At 51.7% G+C, this 27,382-nt stretch overlaps 1 protein-coding gene across 1 annotated transcript in view; it reads right to left on the reverse strand.

The window, feature by feature from the left end:
- Window positions 1-26,967, reverse strand: part of Foxk1 (forkhead box K1) — a 67,181-nt gene extending 40,214 nt beyond the window's left edge. The window contains exon 1 of the mRNA XM_052167466.1: window positions 26,414-26,967. Coding sequence (XP_052023426.1) covers window positions 26,414-26,931 — 518 coding nt within the window. The 5' untranslated portion in view covers window positions 26,932-26,967. The remainder of the gene's footprint in view (window positions 1-26,413) is intronic.
- Between the last annotated feature and the right edge of the window lie 415 nt (window positions 26,968-27,382).

Here is a 27,382-nt window from a genome sequence, read left to right on the forward strand (position 1 = left end):
CATCTAGGAGGCCCTGGGTTCAATTCTTAGGACTATAAACAAATAGCCCCCTCCCAGACCATCAGCAGGCTGGGGAGGGGTGCCCAGTTTGGAAGCTTTAGTGTACCCAGCATCTGTCTAGCTTTCAGGAGGTCTTCTGGCCTTGGGGGAGGAACAACTGTCACGGGTGGAGCTGTCCCCTTGGATCAAGAGCAGAGACTAGCTATGGAGCACTGAAGGCCCAGGAAAGCACGCGGCAGGATGGAGCAGGGGATCAAGGACAGCTGCTGGACACAACTCCAATAGCGCCCAAAGTCTTGGGCATCAGTTAGCGACCCCTCATCCTTCCAAGGAGGAAGAGAGAACTCAGAAAAACAAGAGAGGTTGCCAGTTCACACTCCCCCAGCCCCACTTCTGGCAAGGCAAAGGCTGGGATCTCAAAACAGCCACTGCGAACTCTGAGATACGGCACCAGAAGAGATATGCACTCATATGCATAGAATTTTTAAAAAAAGTTTTTAAGATCTCAGTGAAGAACTAGAAGATATAAAGAAGACCTGACGGGAAATCTTATCATCAAAAAATTATGGCAACCTAACATACGACCTCAAGTAGAATGAACAACCCAGAGGAGTTGGGTTGTGGGAGTGTGGCTCAGTGGTAAGGGTGATTGCCTAGCACAGGGAGAAACCTTGGGTTTCCAAACCACCAAAAACAAAAGACAAAATGGCTGGCAAAGTCGCAGAGCACATGAAGATGCTTTCAGCCAGGCCTAATGTCCTGAGCTCAATCCCTAAATCACTCCGTGGAAGGAAAGAGAGCCAATGCCCTCAGGTTGTCCTCTGACCCCACATATGTGCTATGGCATGTATATGCCTGTCAAATACATGAACGCTGAAAAGAAGAAGAAGAAACTGAAGAAAAGAAACTGAAAGTGGGTGCCAAGAGCTTGGGACCGCAGGGACTTAGCCCAGGGCCTGCCATTCAGCCGGACTGCAGCAGAACAGGAAGGGCGTGAGAAGCAGCCACACAAACGGTGGCCAAAAACTTTCCAAAACTGACCACAGCAGCACAAAAGACTGACCTACAGGCAGAAGATCATGAGTGGATAAACCCCAAGTGACCCAGGCAAGCAGGGCAGTCTGAGGGAACTCCAAGCTGTCCCGGGACCCCTGGCTGCAGGAGGTACCTTTGGGCTGCCGCTCTCATCCCGCCGGGAGCCTATGGAATGACGCCGCCCATCACTCAACCCACCGGAGGAACTCCCTTGTGGACAAGCTGGCTCTGTTTCCACAGTGAATCTATTGTTTTGGTTTATTTTTGTTTTATTTTCTCAGGGTCTTGTATAGCCTAGGCTGGCCTTTAACGCTCTAAATAGCCAAAGACGACATTAAAACCCTGATCCCTCTGACTCTGCCTCCTTAGTGCTGAGATGACCCGCATGTACCATACCAGGGTTTATGTGGTGAGGGACCGTGAATTCCAGGCAAGCCCTCTACCAACTGAGCTCAGCCCAGACCTCCAGGCTTCTAAACCACACTGAACTGACATCCAAGATTAACCATCTACACTCCAGGTCACTTTCAGACAAGGGCCTGGCGCCCAGTCTGGCCCCACCCACCCCAAGGCCACCGCCACACCCACTCACACCTCCTGCAGTTATGAGGCTGGCAAGACTGGCCTCTGGGGAGATGGCAGGAAGTGGGAACCTGATTTCTCTGAGGAAGGCGAATGGTATGAAGTGAGAAAAGGCCCGTACTGCACGCACAGCTTCAGAACTGTGTGAATGGCGACATGGTCACAAAGTATTCCGCTGCCACACGCATGCACGCACGGTCTGCCCGGTGAAAACTCCACAGCCAGCCGGGTGTCAAAGCTGGACGGCCTGAGACCTCAGCACCCACAGGGCAGAGGCAGGAGGATGCCAGCCAACCTGGGCTCCAGCATATGACCTCACCTCAGAACGAAGTGGGGGCCCTCAAGATGGCTTAGGGGACACAAAACACTTGCTATACAAACCTGGCGGCCTGGATTCCATTCTGGAACTCATCAGGAGAGAACTGACTCCAGAAAGCTGTCCTATGAAGCCCACCCTCAAATGATGATGATGATGAAATTCTAAACCTCCTGAGACAAAAACACACTGCTAAGAGACAGTTCCGTCAGTCATGTGACCATGAGTACTCAAAGCCCTTAGATCTCTTCCCCCCCCCCCCAAAAAAAGCCGAGCAGCATTGGCGCACGCCTTTAATCCTAGCACTTGGGATTGGGAGGCAGAGGCAGGAGGACTTCTGAGTTCAAGGCCAGCCTGGTCTACAGGGTGAGTTACAGGACAGCCAGGGCTACACAGAGAAACCCTGTCTCGAAAACCAAACCAAACAAACAAACAAACAAAAAACAACAAAAAAAACCCCCCAACAACAACAAAAACCCCTTAGGTGCGGCTGGCTCATGCCTGTCACCCCAGCTCTGGAGACAAGAGGGCCCCTGGGACTGGCTGGCTGGTCAGCCTTGCTGACCTGGGTTCACAAACGGCAGAGGGCTGGGAGATGTCTCTGCAGCTAAGAGTGCTTGGTGCTCTTGAGAAAGCCCAGCTCACAAGCACCTGTAATGACAGCTCTGGGGGCCAGACCCCTCTCCGGCCGTCACGGGCACCGGGCACACACACAGTGCACAGACACACATGCAGGACAAACAACCACACACGTAAGTCAGCCCAGCCGGCAGGCTTCAGCAGTAGGAGAGTGGCTTTGAGACTGCCTTGCTAGGCAGCTGAGTGACCCCGGCAGTGCCGCTAAAACCTATGTGTGTTATCCGGTGACTGGGGGGTTGGATGGCGGGGAGAAAGACTGACTAGCCAGGCTGGCTTCAAACTCCCAATCTCCTGCCTCACCCTCCTTAGTCAGGTCCTGGGAGGACAGTGAGCCATGGTGCCCCGCTCTGTTCTCCTTCTCTGTCTTAGTTTTTCATACAGCACCCGGGGAGAGAGGCTGTGCACAAGCGAACAGAAATAACTACACACAAGGAACCTTTCCCACTGGGTGTGCTGAGACAGGAGGATTGCAGTGAGTCACAGGACAGACTGGGCTACCTATTGACTGCCAGGGCAGTGTGGGCCACAGAATGAGACTTTGTCTCAAATACAGAGGGATGGCTCAGTGGGCGAAAGTGATTGCTGCCAAACCTGATGACCTGAATTTGAGTCCGGGGTCCCAAATGGTGGGAGGAGGAAGTTGTGTTCTAATCTCCATCCATACCATGGTATGCACACCCCTAGCACAGAAGTGCACAACAGCCTGGGCGATGGTGGCGCACACCTTTAATCCCAACACTCAGGAGGCAGAGGTAGGCAAATCTGAGTTTGAGGCCAGCTTGGTCTAGAGGAGTTCCAGGACAGAAAAGGCTACACAAAGAAATCCTGTCTCAAAAAACAAAAAACAAAACAAAACCCCAAAACAACAACAAAACAACAACAAACAAACCATAAGCATTCAACAAAATAAGTGACTGTATTTTTAAAACCCCACAGGGGCCAGAGGTAGGGTCAGTGGTGGGACTCACGGTTTGCTCGGCAAGCCAGAAGACCTGAGGTTGGGTTCAGGCACCCACATAAAATGCTGAGCCTGGCCACACACATGTGGCTGGAACCTCAGCGCTGTGGGAGGCAGAGGCAGAGGAGGCAGGAGGATGGCTGGACTTCCTGACCACCAGCCTAGTGAGAGACCCTGTCTCAAAGCAATATGACCAAAGATGCTACAGCAGGTTATCCAAGGTCCTTCTCTGGCCTCTGTGAATTCACACACATGTATATTCATACTCCTATGTGTGTGTCCACACACACATGTACACATACACCACACAGAGAAGTAAAACGAACTACAAAGTCAGACAAAAAGAAACTCTGTTTTCATTACTTTAAAGTTAGAAAATTAACTGTATGATGGTCACTATCCTCTGCCCCTAGGGCAGAGGGAGGGGAGGGCAGCTAGGACAGTTCAGAGCATGAAAGCGCTCAGCACACAGGCATTGGCACAGGCAGGGTTCTGGTCCTCGGTATCCCAATCTAAAGCCAAGTGTGGCAGAACATGCCTGTAATCCCGATGCTGGAGACAGAGATGAGGGATCCTTGGGGTTCCCTCCAGCTGGTCTAACCTTGTAGACAGGGTGGCGTTGTGCCTGTGACCACCCTGCCTCGGCCTTTGGAGAACTGGGACGAAGGCATGTGCCTGTCTCTGAAGAGCATCTCTCATCCACTTGAAATAAACACAACAACAGAAAGGACGGAGCCACCTGCTGCCCTCCCAGATCTGCAGCAGGGCTGCCGGTAACCCGTCCCCAGCTGTTTGCACAGGGTTTAATCATCAATGGATCTGAAGTTGCTTGGGAGTCTAAACAGTGCGAAGTCCCCAACCTGACAAGGAGCCAAGTGGAAGGGCAGCTGGCCCAGGGCCCATGGTTGAGGGACATGGATGGCTTCTCTACACCCAACTGAAACCGGAACGCTCTCGACCGAGACCGGAAGGCTCTCAACATCGCAGCAACAAACCCAGGGACTTGGAAGACAATCTTACTGTTTTTCCAAGTTGGGCCTGGCAGTAGAGGCTGGTAATTAATTCTCTGTACTCAACTACTCAAGAGGCAGGAGGATCAAAAGTTCAAGGCACACACTGTGGATGTTGATCATTTGGTGTAGTGCTGGCCTGGCGGGCACCAAGCCCTGGGTCCCACACATCTCCTGCAAACACCCCCCACTCTCCCCACAATACCCCACAGGTCTGTACGAATTGAGCATGGTGGCTTATGCCTGTGATAACCAGGTTTGGGAGGCAGAGGCAGGAGGATAAGTTCAAGGTTATCCTTCGCTACATAGTGAGTTTGAGGCCAAATCCCAAAATAACGAGGAGGGGAGAACTGGTGAGTTGGCCTAGTGGGGCAAAGATGTTCCCTGCCAAGCCTGACAGCCTGAGTTCAATCCCTAGTCTACATGTTGGAAGGAGAACTGACTGACTGCTGGAAGCTTTCCTGACATCTGCATCTAACACACGCACCCACCCCACCCCTCAACACAGGAGAATGAATGAATGAATGAATGAATGATAAAAACAAACAAACCGGGAGTTACACAGAGCCAGGAAGAGTCTGAGCAACTGTCCCACAAGTAAAGTACCAGACACACAGAAAGAAACCCAGGCTGTGGACTGCCGTGACGTCATATGTGGGTGCTAGGACTCCTCCATGCTCCAGTGTCTGTCAAAAGTGGCCTCGACCTGTGCGTGCACGGTGACCTGGAACCTCCTACACACACGGCAGCCAAGCAGCTGTGCCGTGCGTGGGCCCCTCTGTTCCTCCGTCTAGGAGTACGGTGGGTGCATCTGCCGAAGCATTGAGCGCACCCAGCAGGGTGCTGGTGCTGCTGAGTTCTCTGAAGGAGAGGCAGCAATATGGTTTGGTGGCTAAGGTTCCTGTCACCAAAGCTGCTGACCTGAATTCCATCCCAGCACCCAGATGGTGGAAGGAGAGAACAGACTCCCACAACTTGTCCTCTGACCGCGACATATGTGCTGCGGTGTTATGTGCCCAAGCGTGTGCACACACAAACACACAATAAACAAATGGAATGTTTTTTAAAAAATTAAATACTCCAACCCTAACTCAAGGACCCATTGAAAGAGAACCTGAAATCAGACTCAAGTTGTTTCTGGACAGCCAGCCAGCCAGGCCTGAGACTCCAGGCTCACAGAGAAACAGCAGCTGCCTCTGGCTCAGAGCTCCCTTGACACATTTTAGAGTGTAGCCTCCTGACTCCTCCCACTAGGACACAAAGACTTCAACACGTTCGCTGCTTTCTCTTGTTTGTATTATGATGAGACAGTCTTACTTTGGAGCTACAGGCTGGCCTTGTAGTTATTACGTAGCCTGGGCTAGTCTCAAATCTGTGACTCTTCAGCCTCCCCAGTGCAGAGGCAGGGTGGGGGTGGGGTTACAGACCTGCCCACCAGGCCTGCCCCAGTGTAACCCAGGCCTCTCCGAGGAAGCACCTTTCTCCAGGTCTATTTTGCCGTGGGGCAGATGGCCCACACTGGCAGCCATTGATAAGATCTGATCAAAGGCAGGGGAAGCCTCCAGTTCTCCGGAGGGAGAACAGAGGCTAGAGATGTTTACAAAGCAGCAGGGGAGCCAGCTTAGAGACCTCTACACCATCAGTAGATAAAAACCCAAACAAAACAAAGGAGCCTCTTATCTGCACAGGGAATTTGTAAGAGCCTTTATTTGGTTTAAAGCCTTCCCGCCTTCCAGTACTCCCATACTCCCTACTCCCATACTCCCGTACTCCGTACCCCCGGGAATGACAGCTGGCCCCACGGGGGACCTCTTGGCCCTCTGCTAGTCTCCCTGTACCCAAATTTAGAAGAGAGCTGAGCCTGAGCACCAGTGCCAAGCCACAGCTCTGCAATCTTAGTAAGACAGGAGGCCACTCGGGGCCCACGTGGCCTAGAAAGATCTGAGGTGGGTGAGATGGTTCAGCCAGTAGAGTGAACGAACCCACGTGACTCCCCAAAGTTGTCCTCTGATCTCCATACCCTAATCATGTGGTGCCTATGCCCCCTTCAGACAATAAGTAAATAAAATGTAATAAAATAAAATAGGTTTCTTTATTTTGAAAGGAAAGAAAAATCAGGAAAGACAAACTGGAAAGAAAAGGCACAAGGAAGAAATGGATACCTAGCTGGGAATGGTGCCCTGTATGGGAAGCTGAGGCAGGAGGATTGCTATAAGTTGGAGGCTAGCCTTGGCCACATGAGACTCTGTAGCAGAGAAAAGAACTCTTTTTTTCAACAGCTGTCAGGCCATTTTCCTCTCCTGCATGTACCTGGGTTTCTAAATAAATTTTAATACTTTGAAGGAGCAATTACCCATTTGGGGAAACTGGGCCATAAAGCAGATTAATAACGCTGAATAACCGCTTGGGGAGGAGCTGGCTCCCTTCTCGGGATACACTAAACTGGTTTAACCGTTATGTAAATCACATCCTTGGTCCTGTGATTTATCCCTGATGGCACATTAGTCCGGATGGTTTGCTCTGCAATAAAAACAGCTCCAGAAGCCCACAGGGCTCCTCAGAGGAGCCCGAGGGACGAGGAGCAAGAGTTCAAGGCCAGTCTGCGCAACTTAGTAACAGTCTATCTTCAAAGAGTAAAAGTGAGGGCTGGGGCACAGGGCCTTGGTAGAACCTTTGCCTAGACCCCTGCACCCCCAGCGAAAGGCTGCAGGCGGCACAGGGGTCGAGCACTGGCCTACAATCTCCCCATTAAGAGACTCTGAATTCTAATCATAATGCTGGTATGAAAAACCCTAGCCAGAGACTGCCTACCAGTGCCCACCCATACTTCCCCTAGATTCTCAATATAGCTGAGGACCCTCCTGTCCCTTAGCATCTGTTCCCACCTCCCTAGGTGGTCTTGCACAAAGTGGGGACCTGGACATCGCAGCCCAAAGGTCACGATTTCCCCCAAAGTCTTTCAGGTCCTCTAACTTCTTCCAGTCTCCAGCATGACATCTACTGAAGATCCCAGGTCTCCACGTGCCTGCATCTCCGTGGATGACACGAAAGCCTGTAGGTGTGTTTTAAACGATAAGCAGCAAGTCTGCTGGCCTCTGAAGCAGCTGAGTAACCCCCTCACACCTCCTCCCCGTAAGCCCAGGAGCACAGGGTGGATGCCAGATGTTGGGACACTGTCTTTCTGCCAAGGAGCAGCAGGACAGAGGCAGGTATGGTGACTCTTCTTATAATCCCAGAATGGGGTGGGAGCCAAGGCAGGAAGATTATGAGATGTTCAAGGCCAGCCTGAGCTATACAAGGAGACACTGTTGAAAAACAGAAAAACAGAGAAGTGTGGAGGGATGTAGCGCATGATGAAATCCTGTGTTTAGCACTAGGTTCAGTTATAAGCAATGTGAGCGTGCGTGCATGTGTGCACACACACACACACTTTGAACCCTGGAAAGAACCGACACCAGTAAGGTACTTCCACATACTTGCCCCCCAAGAGTTAATTAATTAATTAAATGATTAATTAAATTGATTGATTGACTGTAAGACAACCAAAACAAAAAACACAAGGGAACCAAACCCAGCCACATTTAGACTGGCCAGGAGAGTGGATGACTTGCAGGGATGCAGAGTGACATTCCCAGGATAGGGATAGGATATAAACTGCTCCCCCTCCCCCCCCATCCCCACCTCCACCCCCCAGCTTAGCACTCCAGTGGCTCCTGAGCACATGGTAGGCTACCAATACTCAACCTCCACTGTGACACTGACTCAGAAAGACCCATTCTACTCTCTGCTGAGGGCTACAATGGCTGAGCCAGAGTAAGGGTTTGTAGTTGATGAGAAGGGACTCACAAAAAGAGATATATATGTGGTAATGGTATGATTTGAATTAAAGGCCTTATGCATGCTAGGTAGGCACTTGATCAGTGAGTCCCACCCCAGACCCTCACTGGGGGATTCTAGGCAGGGGCTCTACCACTGAGCCACACCCCAGCCCCTCACTGGGGGATTCTAGGCAGGGGCTCTCCCACTGAGCCACACCCCCAGTCCCTCACTGGGGGATTCTAGGCAGGGGCTCTACCACTGAGCCATACCCCAGCCCCTCACTGGGGGATTCTAGGCAGGGGCTCTCCCACTGAGCCACACCCCCAGTCCCTCACTGGGGGATTCTAGGCAGGGGCTCTACCACTGAGCCACACCCCCAGCCCCTCCCTGGGGGATTCTAGGCAGGGGCTCTACCACTGAGCCACACCCCCAGCCCCTCACTGGGGGATTCTAGGCAGGGGCTCTACCACTGAGCCACACACTAGCCCCTCACTAGCTCTGTATGGAGCTGCGACAGTGAGGATGGTAAGCCTGTCCTGTGGCTGGATGGCCAGGTCTCTGCCACCTGGGCCAGCCTTCCAGTCTGTGCAATAGAGGCTAATTCACAGCAAGGGTGAGTCCCATAACCCCACCAGGGAGCAGGTGCACCCGCATGGGGGGAGGGGCCTGAGCAGCTGGACCCCAGCTACTTTGTGAGGCCAGCACTGAGTTTTTCCTAAACGGTGAGTGGCCAGCCTTCCTGCAGCAGTTATGTCCCATGAGCTCCTAGAGCCTGGCTGCATTTTCCCCACTCGCTTGCTGATCTCTGACTTGACTGTTAGTCTTCCCTTCTTGGCTGAACTTGAGGTCATTAAATCCCATAGAACTCCTATCAGTTATGTGGTTTGTTAAGGGAGGGTCTCCCCATGTGTCTGCCTGCCCACTTCACAGAGCTGGACGGCCATGCTGCCTATTCCCAGGGTTACGTAGGTACGGCACTCTGCTTATCCGACTGCTTAGTTTTGTTTTCTGAGACAGGGTCTCACTCAGGTAGTCCAGGTTGTCCTTGGATGTTTGATCCTTCTGCCTCCACCACCAGAGTGCTGGGATTAGCGGCGTGCACCTCCACGCCCCATTTCTGCAATGCTGGAGATGCCAGGCAGGCGCTCCGCCAGCTGAGCCCTGTCCCTGACCTTGGCACTCTATTCTGATGCTCTTACCAAGGGCTCAGGATGCTGACTAAAATCCCAGGTGAAGTACCACTTCCTTAAAGATGCCTCCCCCACCCACCCTGAAATCCCCATGAAGAGCACACAGTACTTCCTGTCCCAGGGGCACATGCTGGGGTGGACTCTGCGACCCATGTGCTGTGCACGCTTGAGGGGTGGTGTGGGGGAGGGGGGCACAGGACCACTTCAGTATCTGCTCAGTTCCTACAGAGAGGTAGCTGGGGCCACTACACTCAGAAGATGGAGGCAAAGGACTCTGAGTCTCAACCCCAGAAGACACAAAAATGGCAGGCCTGGGGCATCAAGATGGCCCGGCTGGTAAGGGTGCTTGCTATGCAACTTGAGTTGGATCCCAGGAACCCACAAAAAGATGGAAGGAAAAACTTCAAGACCATCCTCTGATTTCCAGATATATACCTGGGCACACACAGAGGGACAGGACAGTATGTGCACGTGTGTGTGCACACACACGCATGCACACACGCGTGCACACACGCGCACACACACACACACACACCAAAACCAAAACTAAAATCAAAGCAAAGGGCTTGACAAATGTGCACATCCGCATGACAGGAGGAGCTCTTAGCAGACCATCAAAACTCCCTAGTCTAGTCATACATTCTGCTGAACTAAAAGCCTTCAGATACACAGGAATGGCTCAGTCAAGTCTGTTCTCTAACAAGGCGCCCACAAGAACCCTCCAGGATGGCCTGGCTGACCTCTGGAACACCTTCTGTCTCTTCTCCACCCCTACCCAGGCCCCAAATCCAGGAGTCCTTAAAAGCTCTTCAAGAGAATCCAGGGTAAGCCCCAATATCTTCTCAAATTCTCTGCACTCTTAAGTCCAGGCTCCAGAAACACCAGGAAGGGACCAGCTTCTGTAGCTTTGATGGCCCAGCCAATCCTCCAAGTAGTCCAAAATCCGATCTGACCCAGGACAGACACCCTGTCAGCTGACTGGTGGTCTCCCATGGTTACACATGAACATGACTCCATATCCCCCACTCCAGACCAGACCTCAGCTCCTGGTGCACTACAACAAGGCTGGCCAGAGTGGGATATATGCTCTGTGCATACCAGACACTGACCCGTCACAGCAGGGCAGTATGCCCATTCCAACAGATGGAGAAATAGAGGGTCTGGGGTTAGGAATTCTTGCCCCAAGTTTACCTATCTAAGCCAAATCTTTTATCTATCCTTCCACCCTTTTTTCCTTCCTTTCCTTTTGTGACAGGGTGTCACGTATGCCAGACTGGGCTTGAACTTTGTTGCTGAAGATGACCTGATACTCCTGTCTTCACTGCCCAAGTACTGGGACAGCAGCAGCAGCAGCAGCAGCAGCCTGGCAAATGCGGTGTTGGGACTGACCCCAGAGCCTAACGCACACTACACAGGCTCTCTACAACTAAACTGTATCTCCAGCCCATAGATATTTTTAATTTCCCATTTTTTTTCTTCCTTGTTTGTTTGGTTTTGAGACATCTCTGTACACAGGCCAGGCTCTGCCTCTGCCTCAGGAATGCTGGGATTATGGGCATGTACCACCATGACACCTGGCTTTAACCTGGGCCGTTTTTGTTTTTTTAGAGACATGATCTTGGTACACATGGCTCTGGCTGGTCTGGTACACGCTGGGCCATCCAGGTTGGCCTCCAATCCTGATCCCTTCCCCCTCCTAGAGGCTCCCTGATCAGTGGGACTTTGGAAGCACTAAGGGAAGCCAGGGGATGCCTGGGTCTCAGAACGTGGGAAAGGGAGTAAGGAAGATCAGGGCCTCAAGGACAGCCATGGACTACAATGGAGTATGAGGGCCGCCTAGGCCACCAGACCACCCATGCCTGGAGGGAGGGGAGGGAGGGAGGGAGTGAGGGGAGGGAGGGAGGGAGGGAGGGAGGGAGGGAAGTTGTAGGAAAGGGAGCAAAACTAAGTGATTCACCTCTTCTCCTCTCCACTCAGCTCTCCCCTTCTTGCTCACTGCTCTGTCAGTGAGGATTTACGAAGCGCTGGCCAGCCGTGTGCACCTACACCAGCATATATATACTCAGGCCACTGAAACGGACAAGAAAACCGTGGTTCTATGACAGTGCCCAAACTTAACTGAACACCAGATGCAAATAACTACAAGGCATCACTAGGCTCGGGGGCTTCCATGGGACCTAACCAAGGGCTTCCTGAAGGAAGTGGCCTCTTACTACCAAGACAGGGTCTTGTTGTATAATAGTCCTGGCTGGCCTTGAACTTCTGGGCTCAGGCAATCCTTCTGCCTTGGCTTTGTGAGGAGCTGGGGCATCTGATGTGTTACAGAGTAACTGACTAGGAAGCAAAGTTTTTTTGTTTTTGTTTTTGCTTTTTTGTTTTTTTTTTTGAGATGTGGCCCCATGTAGCCCAGGCTAGTACAGCTTACTCTATACCTAAGGGTAACTAACTCCTTGATTCCAGATCCTCCTGCTTTCACATACCTAGTGCTGGGACTATTATAAGCTATACTTGTTACCAAGCAGGGTTTAGGAAGTCCTTTTTAAACAACTCATTTATTAATTCATTTCTCTCTCTCTCTGTCCTCTCTCTCTCTCTGTGTGTGTGTGTGTGTGTGTGTGTGTGTGTTTTGGGAGTGGAGGGGTGCTAGTTGTGAGTAAGTGTGTTCTATGTGGAGGTCCTTTGGGTGCTGTTCTGGATACTCTCCTGTTCTGAGAGGTCTGCTGGGGTTACAGACTCCCTATAGCACCCAACTATCTCACATGTGTTCAGGGGATCGGACCCTGGATGTTGCTGAGCTCAGTAAGTGCCGCTATCCACCGAGCCTTCTCTCCCCAGCCCAGAAAGCAGATTTGCGACGGTGAAGTCTGCACTTGCTGGGATGGCTCCACGCATTCCTCCTGCTGCAGCTGGCCGACAGAAGAAAGGAGTCCCTCGGCCTAGGCTCTGTGCCCCGTGGGATTTCCGAGCTCTAGCCCATCAGACCAGAACGAGGAAGGAAAACAGTGGAAGAAAGAGACAAAATATCATTGTTTGCAGATAAAGACGAAGGAAACACATGCAGGGAGCTGTAAAACTGTTACTAGAAGCAAATAAATGAGACTAGACAGATACAAACTATCCTGCACTGGCTAATGTTCAAGCGTCACTTATTAACTGCAAAAGGAGACACAGTAACTGCTTGGTAGAAAGCAGAGCATTCCTGCAGTCAGGAGCCGACTCCAAGGCTATCAGGCGCATCTGGAGAAGGCGTGTGGCCCTTTCCTTCCTAGCCAAAGAGGCTGAGCCTGACTCTAATCAGCCCTTTTATCCACTAAGAAAAAAACTGAAACTGCATTCATTGGGCAATCCTATAAAATATCTGGCTTGGTTGTTTTGTTTTGTTTTTTGTTTTGTCATCATCAGTGAAGACTAAAAGGCTGAGGACCTTGTGTGGGTGACAGGCACTGAAGGATATGACAGCAAGTGCTACACTTAGCCAAGCCCGGATAAGGCTTGATAGCCCTGGAACACAGAGAGGCTATTTGGTTGTATGTCTCCTGGCTAGGGTTCAAAAGGTCCCGAGGTTCACTCCTTAGCACTACAAATACATGGATGAATCCTCTCTCTCTCTCTCTCTCTCTCTCTCTCTCTCTCTCTCTCTCTCCACACACACACACACACACACACACACACACACACACACACACACACACAGTTTTGGGCTAGGTCCAATGTCAGGGTCAGAGCACTCTAAAAGATGTTATCAGGATGTCTGACAACATTAGTGTGTGGTGGGGGATGGGCTCACCAAGCGCACTCTTCCCTAAGCTCTCTATAGTTACTGGTGGCTTCTTGGGGCACACTGTCTTTAGTGGTGCAGCCTTTGATTGGCAAGGTGGCCATGCTTTTGTAAAGAACCCCCCATGCATGCTCATAGAAAAATCCTAATGAGACCCACTGTATCACTACAAATCAAAAATAAAGGGCCCAAAGTAAAAGGCAGAGGAAGGGGGATCCAGAGAAGTGGAAGGGAGAGAGAGGGGGGAATGGATGGTCAATACGGCCAAAAGGCACTACATGCATTATGAAGATGTCATAATGACACCCATTATCATGTATAGTTGATACTTGCTAATAAAACAGCTCAAAAGATTGCTATACAGACCACTGGGTCAAGATTTCCTATCGAGATTCAATTTCTCGAATTATAAGAAAGTCTTACAGAAAATCTGTTGCACTATTAAGGCATCAGATATAGAATGCCTAACTGTGCACACCCAGGAAACCCATGAGGACACAAGGCAGAAGCCTCGCACAGAGGAACCTGGGCAGGTAACTCAAGGGAGTGATGGCATTCCTCATCCTACACCTAACTCTGACCACTGATGTTTTCAAGCTCAAACCTTTCAGAATTGACTAGTATAACCTACCACAGGAATACACAAACGCCTGCCTTCTCTACACCTGAACTTGAATCATCTATACAGCCATGAGAAATGTGTCCACAAGATGGCCCAGACAGAGCATTCAGGTGCCTGCCATCAAGCCCGATAGTCAGACATCAATCTCTGGGACTCACAGTCAGACAGAAGGAAAGAACTGGCTCTGAAAGCTGTACACACACACATACACACACACACACACACACACACTCCTCTGCTGACACACTAAGCTAAATGTAATCATAAGGAAAGAATGTTTTTAACAAAACAACAAAGAAGAAAACGATGAAGGGGAAAAGGTGCATTCATTCGTAGCCCCAGACCAATGCTCGAAACATCTGGGTGTAAGTGCGACAAGAGAACTGGAAGCACTGTATAAAGAAAGTCGGCGCCGGGCGGTGGTGGCGCACGCCTGTAATCCCAGTACTTGGGAAGCAAAGGCAGGTGGATTTCTGAGTTCAAGGCCAGCCAGGTCTACAGAGTGAGTTCCAGGATAGCCAGGGCTACACAGAGAAACACTGTCTTGAAGAAACCAAATCAAGAAAGAAAGAAAGAAAGAAAAGAAAAGAAAGAAAGAAAGAAAGAAAGAAAGAAAGAAAGAAAGAAAGAAAGAAAGAAGGAAAGAAAGAAAGAAAGAAAGAAAGACAGACAGAAAGAAAGAAAGACAGACAGACAGAAAGAAAAGAAAAGAAAGACAGACAGACAGAAAGAAAAGAAAAGAAAGAGAGAGAAAGAGAGAGAAAGAGAGAAAGAGAGAAAGAAAGAGAGAGAAAAAGAGAGAGAAAGAGAGAGAAAGAGAGAGAGAAAGAGAGAAAGAGAGAAAGAGAGAGAAAGAGAGAAAGAGAAAGAGAGAAAGAAAGAGAAAGAGAGAGAGAAAAGGAGAGAAAGAAAGAGAAAGAGGGAAAAGGAGAGAAAGAGAAAGAAAGAAAGAAAAGAAAGAAGGAAGGAAGGAAGGAAGGAAGGAAGGAAGAGAAGAAAGAAAGAAAGAAAGAAAGAAAGAAAGAAAGAAAGAAAGAAAGAAAGAAAGAAAGAAAGAAAGAAAGCCAGCACTTCTAGGCTTTGAGTCTCAGTAAAAATGTCCTGGTTGGAAGGGAAATGATTGGTGACAGGGGTGGAGTCAGGAGCAGAGCCTAAAAACTGACTCCTAGGCCACAGGCCATCTCAGCTAAGCAAACTTAGCCAATCCAGAAACCCATGGGCAGTGTGCAAGGATAACATCATCTGTCTGTTTTAAAGAGTCGGGGGAGAGTAGGGTGTCTCACTCTGTAGCCCAGGCTAGACTCAAGTTCACATCCTCCTACTTCAGCTTTCCAAGTCCTGGATTACAGGAAGGCACAACCGCGCCTGCCTTTGAAACTTTATTTACAAACATAGGCAGCTGGCAGGCTTCGGCCGCAGGCTGCAGCTGGTTCCCCCGGTCTCAGATAGACCGCTGGCCAGTTGCTCAGCCAGCCAGGGAGCCACTGTCTCCTGGGCGTGCAGCCCTTCCCAAGAGGCAGAGCTCCTCTCACAGTCGTGAGTGGCTGCCTCTGGCCACCCTCTTCTCTGTCAGCCACCAGCCATGAAGATTCTGCTGAACTAACTGCACGGGGCAAGCTGGGGCTGGTGCAATCTCCAGGTGCAGCAAGCCTCTGACCTCAAGAGACTCTCAGGCGACAGCCAGTACTCATCCCAACACCCACCCCCCTGCCCATGGCCCGTGGCTAAGAGCACGGGCACCGGGAAAGCTTGTTGAGCATCTAGGTATGGTGGTACACACCTATAACCCAGCACTGGGAAAACTGATAGAGGAGGATTATGAGTTCAAGGCCAGCCTGGTCTACATAGAGAGAACCTACCTAGAAAGTAAGCACACCACACCACACCACCACCACCACCAGCCTGTTAGGTGAACACGTCTGGTGTGGAAGGCTGACAGGAACAGGCAGACACAACCACAGCTACCTATCAAAGAATCTTACACCTGCAGAGAAGAGGTGCTGAGGACCTGGGCTCTAATGGAATTGAGATGCCAGGGTGAACAGTGAATCATTATAAAAAAGACAAGTCCTGGCTAGAGAGATGACGTGGTGGGTAAAGTGACTGCCATGCAAGTGTGAGGATCTGAGTTCGCATCCCCAGAACCCACATAAAGCCAGACATGGAGAGAAGGCATCTAATTCCAGACTCCCTTGGGGAAATGGGAGATCAAGACAGAAGGATCTTCACATGAAAAAAAAAACCCTCTGCTGTGACAGGATAAACTGAGGCTGTGCTAGTAGCCGGGCGACGTGTGGCCCTAGAGAACACTGGGGCACAGCCTGCATCTGAGGCTGCTTGGAAAGTTGAACAGAAAACATAAAGAACAAATAAACAAAAGCAAACAAAAGGCCTACTTTCTCCATGAAGCTGGTGAAAGTTCTAGATTCTCCATGCCATCCCTGGCTAGCCAATGTAAAGGTAGGTGAACCAGGGAAGGCATGTCTCCTCTGTAAGTTACAGAGAAAAACAAAGGGAAGCTGATCCTTGATCCACAGTCTCTGTGCTGGGGCCAAACCAGGGAGCCACATTCTTGGCTGATGGGGCTGAAACCAGAGGCGGCTGGACTCTCCAGAGAAGAGCCCTATCTATCTGTGAGGCAGACTGGATCTGAGCTTCTCAGGGGCAAAGGGAGGAGCCCCCTCCGCTCTGCAGAGTTCCCTTTTCTGCAACCTTGTGGCAGGGTACTGGCAGGCGGCTTCCAGGCTGCGCCTGCTCCATCTGCATGAGGTGCAGGGAGCTGCGAAGCTCACGAGTCACGTGGCATTCCTGCCTTCCAGCTAAGACCTCTTGGTAACACAAGGAGCCGCTTCATGTGCCACATCAACACTGCCTATCACATGGTGGAGGTGACACTCCCAAGACAGCCTTCTTGTCCTGGCACTCTATGTAGCCTATAAGTCTGGTTTATCTGCTGCTCAGGACCTGGAGGCAACTGTAGTCAGTGTCTGTCACAAGCACCACGCAGGACTGCACAGCCCCCTTCAGCACATAGCTGCAGATAGACACAAGAAACACCACTGTCTATACGGTAGGCACACACTATACTACTGGACCACACCCCAGCCCCTGACTGAGGGAGTCTAGGCAGGAGCTCTACCACTGAGCCACACCCAGCTCTTCACTGGGGGATTCTAGGCAGGAGCTCTACCACTGAGCCACACCCAGCTCTTCACTGGGGGATTCTAGGCAGGAGCTCTACAACTGAGCCACGCCCCTAGCCCCTCACTAAGGGGTTCTAGGCAGGGGCTCTACCACTGAGACATACTCCAGCCCCTCACTGGGGGGTTCTAGGCAGGGGCTCTACCACTGAGACTCAGACCTCAGGGTAGGTTTAATTACCTAGTGAGTTTGAGGCCAACTCAGGTAACATAAGCCCCTGTCCCCCAGCCCATCTCAGAAAGAACAACAAAAGCTGTGTATAAAAAAAGCTTGTTCCTTTTGAGATCTAAGTTTTAAAAAATCATGTCTTATTGGCCTCATGGAGACTGAATTTATGCAAGGAACCTAGGGCAAAATAACCTTTTCTTTATTCAGTTAGATATTCAGTCCCGGTGAGGTCCGCCATGGCTCTGGCGTTATACTATCTGACCGGTGTTATACTATCACACTCAGACGTGGGGCTGAAGGACTGATTCCCCGCGTGAGCTCCGTCCGGAGGGGTAATGTGGCACTGACCACTGGCCCATGGCTTTGGCTCTGCATGGCATTGGACCCTCAAGAGGCTGCTTGTCAAGTCCTGCCTGGTGAGAGAAAAGCCGGGGGCAGACACGAGATCGACAATCCCGCAGCAAGCTCCTCGTTTCCAGCTACATCGCTGGGCGGCCAAACCTTTCTCAAGCCTGCAGCAGACCAGGAGCAAAAGCAGCTGCGAGTCCAGCTGGCTTACAGTAGTTAGACGCTCAGGAGGCTCACAACAAAACTGCAATGACTGCGGTGTTGCGATGGCTCGGGAGGTTAAAAAAACAGAAACAAAAACAAAAAAAGATCCTCCTCCTCCGGCCAGGGCAGTGGTGGCGCACGCCTTTGATCCCAGCACTTGAGAGGCGAGGCAGAGGCAGTTCAAGGCCTCTGAACTCAGTTTTCTGAGTTCAAGGCCAGCCTGGTCTACAGAGTGAGTTCCAGGACAGCCAGGGCTACACAGAGAAACCCTGTCTTGAAAAAGAAAAAAAAATCCTCCTCCTTCAACTCCCGTCAATCATGTTCTACCACATTTGGTCAAATCCAGGCTTTTGGTTTGGTGGGGTTGGGGATGTGGTGTGTGTTCCAAGGAAAGGTCTTCTGTCTGTCTGTCTGTCTGTCTGCTACTCTGTACCCAAGTGCGCTCTCTCTCTCTCTCTCTCTCTCTCTCTAATTCCCGTATTTCCAGGAAATCAAAGTAAAGGCATTTTTTTCTATAATCCTCTCATTTTAATATGAAATGCCTTAAGTGTAGGGTAATTATGGAAATGAGGCATGGCAGCAATTTGAGTTGTCATTAATTTAGCAAGTTTATCCCCCGACATTCACAAGACTCAAAAACAACAAATACGACCATTCGATCATTCGGTCTCCAAACCCCACCTCCTTTGCTTTCGTTTCTGCTTTTTAAAACAGAGCCCAGTCTTTTTCCAAAAGCATCAAATCAGACCCTCATCATGCCTCTACGTGGTCTATATCCCCTCAAAAAGCTTCTTTACTCTCAGTACAAACTATTTACTCTCAGTACAAACTATTTACGCAGTACATGACCAACAACATCTTTCCTATGGACTAATGGTGAAAGTTATATACTCTATAATTACTAAATAAAGTATGTAGGCAGACAGACAGCTACGAACTGTTGGCCATGGTGCTGTGAATCTGCGATCCCAGCAGTAGGGAGGTGGCGGGTCAGCTCAGTCATCCTCCGCTACAGAGGCCAGCCTGGGCTTCATGAAACCCCATCTTATCAAAAGACAACAAAACTCTCAGCCTTCGGCGATAGCCCTGGGGTCTTCAGCGCAAACTGAATGGATTACATATTTAGTACAGATTGGTTGTGCCGGTTTCCAATCCCTGCAAACCTTTCTGTTTTGGTTTTTTGGAGACGAAGTCTCCTGTACCCTTGTGACTGCAGTCCTGGCTTATGCGGTCCTGAGAGGGAAGTAGGGCTTTGATTGAGCTGCAGCCCTAGGCCCCCACAGACCCTCTGAAAGGAAATTAGTAACCAGACCACAGTGTGGCAGAACTGACAAGCCTGACACCCAGCAGCAGGTGCCTCCCTGTAGGGAAGGAAGCCTTTCCCTACGAGGGGGCTGTATTGCAAGTCCTGACTCCAGAACTGCCCCGGCAACAGCTCTCCCTCCCTGCCTCCCAGCATGCTGCGCTCCAGCAGTCCTCCACCAAACCCAAGTCACCCATGCCACCCCTGGGGATCGTCCCCCCCCCAACCCCCGACCGGTAGCCCTGGCTTCTGCTGCCCTCCCAGTGTCCTTCCTCCTGTGTTAGGCCAGGTTGCCTCCGGGCAGACACAGGATAAACACAGCCCCAGCCCCGACAAGCTCCAGCTTTTACTCCTGGAAAGAGTCTGAGCAGACACCCTCTCCTCTAGCACCCGGCAAGATGAAGCTGTGCGCTGACATCCATTCCTGACCAACCTACCCCGAGCCAGCCAGCAGCTCCCTGGGAACTATGGGGGGCACCAGGGTGGGGGACTGCAGATAAAGGGGACGCTGTGGTCAGCCCTGGTGAAGCTAGGCAATGAGGAGAAGTCCGAGGAACTGTCTGTCTTCATGAAGTCGGGCGTTTTCAAAGGATTTGAAACTAGTTGCTCAAATGGCTTAACGACTAATTGGCTATGGTCAACTGACCAGCTGAAGACAGCTGAGCTGTCAAGTATCTTCTCAGAGGTCTGAAGCAATTCTTTGGGTAGCAAAGTAGCCATGACAACTGGTTATATTTTATCAGGATGCGAGTCTAATCGCTGTGATCTGTAGCATCCATCCTTCTTCCTGAGAAAAGTCCCTCTGTCCCTCAGACAACCCGCAGCTGCTAGCCAAATAAACATGAGAGTCCTGGTGAGGACTTGTGGAACAGGTAGTCACTGTCAAGAGCTGCTAACAGGCTGCCACCCGCCTGTCACCCCAGCACCAGGAGGCTGGGGCAGGAGGATCAGGAGTTTGAGGCCAGCCTAACTGAGCCACATGGTGAGTTCCGGGGTACAGGGTGGGGAGTGGGACAGCTCAGACAATAAAGTCAAGAGAGCATGAGGATCTGCGTATGACCCTCGGAACCCACGTATAAAATCCTGGCTCTGTGGCACGTGCTCACGACCCCAGCCCTAGGGAGGCGGAGAAAAGGCCTTTCCCTGCGGCTCTATTGCACCAGGTTGAGTTAGAGACCCTGCCTCGAAATGTAAGGTGCATAGCTCTTGAGGAATGATACACCAGGCTGTTCTCGTTCTCTTGTTCTCTTGTTCTCTTGTTCTCTTGTTCTCTCTCTCTCTCTCTCTCTCTCTCTCTCTCTGCATGTGTGTATGTGTATGTGTGTGTGTCTCCCCCACCACCACCACACAAACTTGCTTCTCTGCACACACAAAATCTAATCTGATAGTAATCTGATAGACAGTTTTGTCTCCTGATAGCCATACCAAACACCAGTATGAGGCAGTTCTGATCAGAAAGAAAAGATAAAAATCAAACTGAAATTTGGTCCAGTCTCTGTGCAGGTACAGTAAAGTGAAGATCTGATTCCTGTCTCTAGATTCAGCCTTGGGAGGGCCTGTGGGACCTGTGGGGACAAATAACCCTGCTCCGTCACCGCATCACTCAGTGAGTGAGAGTGAGACTCACGGAGAGTGGACATGTATCCTTCAGGTCTGGGGACAGGGGTGGCTTAGTGGGGACGGTAACAAGCAGGAGAACCTGAGTTCAATCAGGAAGACTCGGTAGAAACCAGGGTGGGCTTGTGATCTCAGAACAGAGAGCAGAGAGAGGCGGGCCCTAGGACCCAATAGCCAGTCAGGCCAGCCTAACTGGTGAGCTCCAGAGTCCAGGTTCTGTGAGAGGCCCTGTCCAAAGAGAAGAAGAGGAGGAGGAAGAGGAGGAGGAGGAGGAAGAAGAGGAGGAGGAGGAGGAAGAGGAGGAAGAGGAGGAAAAGGAGGAGGAAGAGAGGAGAAGGAAGAGGAAGAGGAGGAGGAAGAAGAGGAGAAAGCAGAGGAAGAGGAAGAAGAGGAAAAAGAGGAAGAAGAAGAAGAGGAAGAGAAAAAAGACACACAACTCCTAAGGAATGACACCCGAAGTTGATCTGTCCTTCCTACTCACACACATGTGCAGGTGTACCCCCATATACAGGCACATGGACACACAAGACAGACGACAGACAGACAGCCCATTGATTCTAGTTACTCTAGGTGAGAAATCAGATCATCACAGGGCAGTGGAGTTCTGAGTGGGTGCTGCCCGGCAGGAGCTCATCTCTTAGGTGAGGGGAGCCACTGTGGTGACCGTTTCCTTCTTTTAAGGGATCCCTTACCTTTCCCGGGGCAAGTCCAGACCTATGATCTGCTTCTAGATTGAGCAGACCTGGGGAGGAAGGTAGGGGGTGACCAGCAGCCGGCAGCCGTGGGTTCCCTGTGCTGAGGAGGAAGGTACGGTGTGACTGTAAGCCAGCAACTGTGGGTTCCCCGTGCTGAGCCTCAGTACTCAGTGTTTGTATTTTGACTTTGTTTCTTCAGAACTGCGGAGAAAGTCTGATCCCTTACTGAGCCTAAGCAGAGGGCCCCAGGTCGAGCACTCTCCTGCAGCAGCAAATTCATCTTTCAAGTTTAACAATCAACCCCAAAGTAAATGGTAACAAGAGACATACAGGGCTGGAGAGATGGCTCAGCAGTTAAGAGCAATTAAGACTATTCTCCCGAAGGTCTTGAGTTCAAATCCCAGCAACCACATGGTGCCTCACAACCATCTGCAATGAGATCTGATACCCTCTTCTGGTGTGTCTGAAGACAGCTACAGTGTACATAGATATAATAATAAATAAATCTTTAAAAAAAAAAAAAGAAAAGAAACATACAGACATCATCACCAACACAGACAAGGCAGACAGACACGCACACACAGACACACACACAAGCATGCACACTAAAGCCCACCCAAGGAAGAGGCTGACTCAAACCCAAAACACAAACATGACCTGCTGATACAGGCCTATCATCCCAGATACTATGCAAAAAGGCAGGAAATTGAAAGTTCAAGGCCAGTTTGGACAACCTAGTAAGAAACAGTCATAAAATAAAAAGTGAAAAGAGGGCGGGAGGGTGTGGCTCAGTGGTAGAGCCCCGCCTAGAATCCCCCCCAGTGAGGGGCTGAGGCGTGGCTCAGTGATAGAGCCCCTGCCTAGAATCCCCTAGTGTGGGGCTGGGGCGTGGCTCAGTGGGAGAGCCCCTGCCTAGAATCCCCCAGTGTGGGACTGGGGCGTGGCTCAGTGGTAGAGCCCCTGCCTAGAATCCCCCAGTGTGGGACTGGGGCGTGGCTCAGTGGTAGAGCCCCTGCCTAGAATCCCTCAGTGAGGGGCTGGGGGCGTGGCTCTGTGCTTACTTAGTACATGCAAAGCCCTAGGGTCGAACCTCAGTACCACAGAGGCATACTTCCTCTGCCAGTGTGCCTGGTAGCTCTGGGTGGTTCTCCGCCCAAGGATCAAACACAACTTATCAAGACCAGCTGTGTCAGGAGACACTTTCCCTGACACCAGTAATTGAAAGTGCTTAAGGTTTGAAAAGATATGCTTCCAACAGCAATCAGGACTGGATTCTGGTTTTGCTCCCGTGTGGGAGATGCTTAGGAGAGTGAGTGTGTGGGGTGTGCAAATATCAGCCATACAGATGGCTGTTACTGTCAGCTAGCCTGAGGGTGGGGGAGAAGGCAGCTGAGGATTGGGGCTGCTTTGGGAATCAGTGTGGGCGTCCACAGGGGACAAAACTGCCAAGCATGGATCTACTGGAGCTCGCTGAAGGCGGGCAATGGTTAAGTCAACAAAACTGTAATGCAATGGTTGAATTTGCCCCTATGGCACGAACCCCCACACCCGGCCTTATAACCTCAAATATTAGTGTTAAACTGGCTAACAAAACAAGAGATAGGCACAAAGAAACACTGCTATTATTTCCAAGTCACTAATGACTTTTTCATTTCAAGATATAAAAACTGAAAAGAAAAAAAAAAGTGTGACTGAGGACCCAGCCTCAGTGCCCAACACCCAATCACATTTCAGTAACCCCAGGGTTACAGGGCTGAGGCAGGAGGTTTTCAGGGCTTGCCCGCCAGCTAGACTAGCCAAACCAACAGGTTCCAGATCCAGTAAGGGATCCTGTCTCACAAAATAGGATAGAGGTGATAAAGATCATCCGAAGGTCACCCTCTGACCCCCAACCTGTGTGCATGCTCACACACGTAATCACACACACACATGCACACAAACACAGGAACTCATGTGCACACACACACACACACAGCACCCTGGGCATACATACACATACACAGGCACTCACATGCACACACAGACACATGCACTCATGTGTATACACACATACACATACAGCACACTCGTGCACACATACACAGGCATTCACGTACACACCCAAACACACAGGCACACACATAGCACAGGGCATTCTGTACCCATCTAAAGGGCTTCGGGGCTCAGTGGTAAGTCATTTCCCTGCCAGCTAAGCCACCATGCTCAGACATGCATCACTATGCGTGCCAACTCCTGAGACACAGGTTTCCAGGCACGGCACACACTGACATCGTTTCAAAAATACCAGCCTTGGCCTACTCAGGAGACAAGCAGGAACGCTATGGGTTGAAACCCTGCCCACAGTGGGGAAGACAATTCTGTGAGAAAGAAAGCCTTGTATTTAAAAGGCAGCGAGCGGGGCTGGGGAAATGGAATCGGTGAGGAAGAACACTTGCCCCACAGGAGGAGGATGTCAGCTGGAATACCCAGCACCCATGTAAAAAGCCAGGTGTGGTTTCCTGCTGCTGCAACCCCAGTGCTGTAGGGGCGGAGACAGGAGGGTGACTGGGGCTTCCTGGCTGCCAACCTAGCTCCAGGTTCAATCTGAGCCTCTTCCTCAGGGATTGAGGTGAAGAGTTGGTCAGAGCAGGACCTCAGTGGCCTGTTCCTCTGGAGACGTGTGCGCCTCCATCCCCAACAACAAGAATGAATCAGGAGGGCTAGGACAAGAACCCTAAGAAGAGAACTGTAGATTGAGGACAGGATAGTGGACTGAGGTGTTTTCTAGAACTTGAGTTTCAGGAAAGAGCCCCTAAGAAAGGGGGGGGGAGAGAGAGAGAGAGAGAGAGAGAGAGAGAGAGAGAGAGAGAGAGAGAGAGAAGAGAGAGGTCATCTGTCAATTTCTCAGGCCTAGGAATGCATTTAATGACCTACTAACTGAACAACTGTCCCTCCAAGAAATCTGCCTTTCCCCCCCCCCCCTTTTGGTGTTGGGGGCAAAACCTAGAGTCTTGCCTGAGCTACAGAAGCACTCTCCCACCCAGCTCCATTCAGTCCTGTACACTTATTTCACAAGGACACAGCTTTCAGGTCTGGGAAATGAAAGTAGAATTCCCTCTCACACCCTAATAGGATGAGTCACTGTTGGGGTTCAAAGTTATTCAGTACGGAATCTATAACGTGTCTGGATCCCGGGAAGGCAGACATACACAGCAAGTACTCCAGACCTGGGAATGACCCCAGCAAAGACAGCCACACTAACGGTGCCTGCAAATGTGTTCACACCTGACTGTGAACCCTAACCTAGTGAGGTTAGAAGCAGTTACTGCAGAGAAAAAGAAACTGTTGGAAGTCATTAACATGGCTTTCTCCTAGTAACTAGGATCTTAAGGTCCTGGAACTGGCAGTCCCCTCAGGGTGACAAGGGCTTGGGAATAATGGGAGCTTGGAAGAGGGTAAGGTAGGCATGCTGTTGAAATGCCACAGGGCAGTGTCCTGGGAGCTGGGCCAAGCTAGGGAGAGATCTGTGTTTCTCACCATTTTTCTGGGGGTAAACTGAGGCACAGCACTTCCTGCCCTGCAACTACCTTTAAAGTTCCTGCTTCCACACATGCCCTTAAAGCATGGACTACCTCCCCCAACCCCACCCCCAGCCCCCAAGGCAGCTCACCACATACCCCTGCACCGCACACCTCCCAGGGAACACTTTCCCAGGTAGGAGTGGGAGAGCTCATTAGTCCTTTCTTCCAGGTCCAAGCCAAGGGAGTGAATACTGAGTCCTGACTTATGGAATCAGGGACAGGAGCATACCTAACACTGTTCAGACCAGCAAAGGTCAGAAGTGACCCCGGGGGTTCTGGCTAAATGGAGTCAGGGTTGAGGGCGATGGTTTGGGGAGGAGGGGTGTTAGTTCAGGCTGGGTGGTATCTCATGATGCTGGCCAGGGTTTAGGTCAGGGCGTGACCATGGAGGAGGGCAGTGTTTCGGGACTGGAAGGGTCTGGAGTTGAGCCAGAGAGTCCAGAGGGGTAAAGATAGTGATCAGGGTAAGCTGATGGTCTCAGACCATCTGAATCAGAGGTGACCTCTGGAGACTTAGGCAGTGTGAGAAAAGGGTTGGGGTGGCCCTAGGGCCTTTAGGTTAGGTAAAGGCCGGGGTTAACTGCTTCTGGCTGGTAAGGTGGGGGTCAAGAGGGAGGCCAGGTACTGAGGCCAGGTGGGATCACGGTAAGCTGAGTTCAGGAAGGGTTGGAGATCACAGGCGGTTAACTAGCTCCAACATGGGAACATGGGAGGAGTAGAAGACAAATGGAGTAGGGGAGTGTACAAATTTGTGTGTGTGTGTGTGTGAGAGAGAGAGAGGGGGGGGGGGGTGTTAGAGTGGACCCAAGTTGTTCAAGCTTGTCCAGGGTCAGGGTGACAGGATTTTAGGCTGCGCAGGGTCTGGGTTTGCCCGGACCAATCAGTCGGGGCCCATCCAGGAATCAGGGCCCAGTGAGTTAACTGGGGAGTCAGGGGGAAAACCACGGGGACAGAGCCAGGTGAAGGTCGAGATCACCTGTAACCTACAGATCAGGCTTAGCGGGGCCGGGTGGGATATGGATCTGTGTAATCAGGGGTCAGAGCTAGGTGGGATCAAGACTGGGAGATGGCTAGGGAGTCGGAGGTTGATAGAGTCAAAATTAGAGGGGCTAAGGCCTGGCAGGGTCGAGATAGAGGAGGGAGTGACCAGGGGCTAGGACCCGGCCGGAACGAGAAGAGATTTGGGAAACGACCCAGGGGCCAGACCAGGCAGAGGCGAGTTCAGGGGGTGACCAGGGGTTCAGGCTGGGCAGGGTCGAGATCAGAGGGTGACAAGGGGCCAAGTCGGTCGGGGTAGAGGTCAGGGGGTGGCCAGGGGGTTCGGGCCAGGTCTGGAGAGGGGTGACCCGGGGGTGGCGCAGTACTCACTGTTGGGGTAGCTGCAGGGCGGGCGCTCCGCGCCTCTGGAAGGCCCCGTCCACGAAGACGCCGTTCTTGCCGAGACAGCGAAGATAGAAGTGAGGCTCCTGGAAGCTGAGCTGCAGGTGGCGCCGGGAAATGAAGCTCGACAGGCCCATGCTCAGGTCCACCGAGCCCTGCGACGAGTTGCGGCCGATGGTGACGCTAGGCTGTCGCATCAGGAACTCGAACTCCCGACCCTCCAGGCGCGCCAGGACCGGCCCGGGGCTCTGGCGCACAGAGGCAGCGGCCGCGGCCACCAGGGCGGGCGCGGTGGTGGTGGCAGTGGCGGCGGTGGAGGGCACCGGCCCGGGGTCGGGCACGGCGGGCAGCGCGGGCGGCCCGGGTGGAGGTTGCGCCGGCGGCGGCGGGGACGTGGTGGCCGGGAAGGCGGCGGCCGCGGCCGCGGCGCACAGCACGGGGCTGCAGGGAGCCGAGCGCAGCGCCAGCAGGGCGCGGGCGCCGCTGTCCTCGCCGACTTCGGCCATGTTCGCGCAGCTCCGAGCGGCTCCGGTGGCGGCCGAGGCGGCGCGGGGCGGGGCAGGGCGGCGCGCGCGGAAACCCGGGCTGGATCGCGGCGCGGAGCGGAGCCGGGGCGCCACAGGACCCTCGCGCTGCGCGCGCAGCTTCCACTAGAGGTGGGCGGGTGCAAAGAGGCACAGAGCCCCCCTCCTCCAGTCCCGAAGGGAGTGCGTTGGTGTTTGGCCACACCACGATTTTTAGGGGCGTCCTGTTGGGGCTGAAATAACGTCCAGGGATGCTTGCAATGGGCTTTGCTCCTTGCTGATCGCTTCTGCACTGCTACTCTTTGTGTGCTTTCCTCTTTTTTTGGTACAATGTTGCAAATTACATTTGATTCATTCATGTATTTTCGTGTGGTTCTTCACCACGTGGTGTGTGTGTGTTTGTATGTGTTTGTATGGTCAGAGAGGTCAGCTC

This window comes from Apodemus sylvaticus, chromosome 22 (assembly GCF_947179515.1).
Source record: "Apodemus sylvaticus chromosome 22, mApoSyl1.1, whole genome shotgun sequence".
NCBI lineage: Eukaryota > Metazoa > Chordata > Mammalia > Rodentia > Muridae > Apodemus > Apodemus sylvaticus.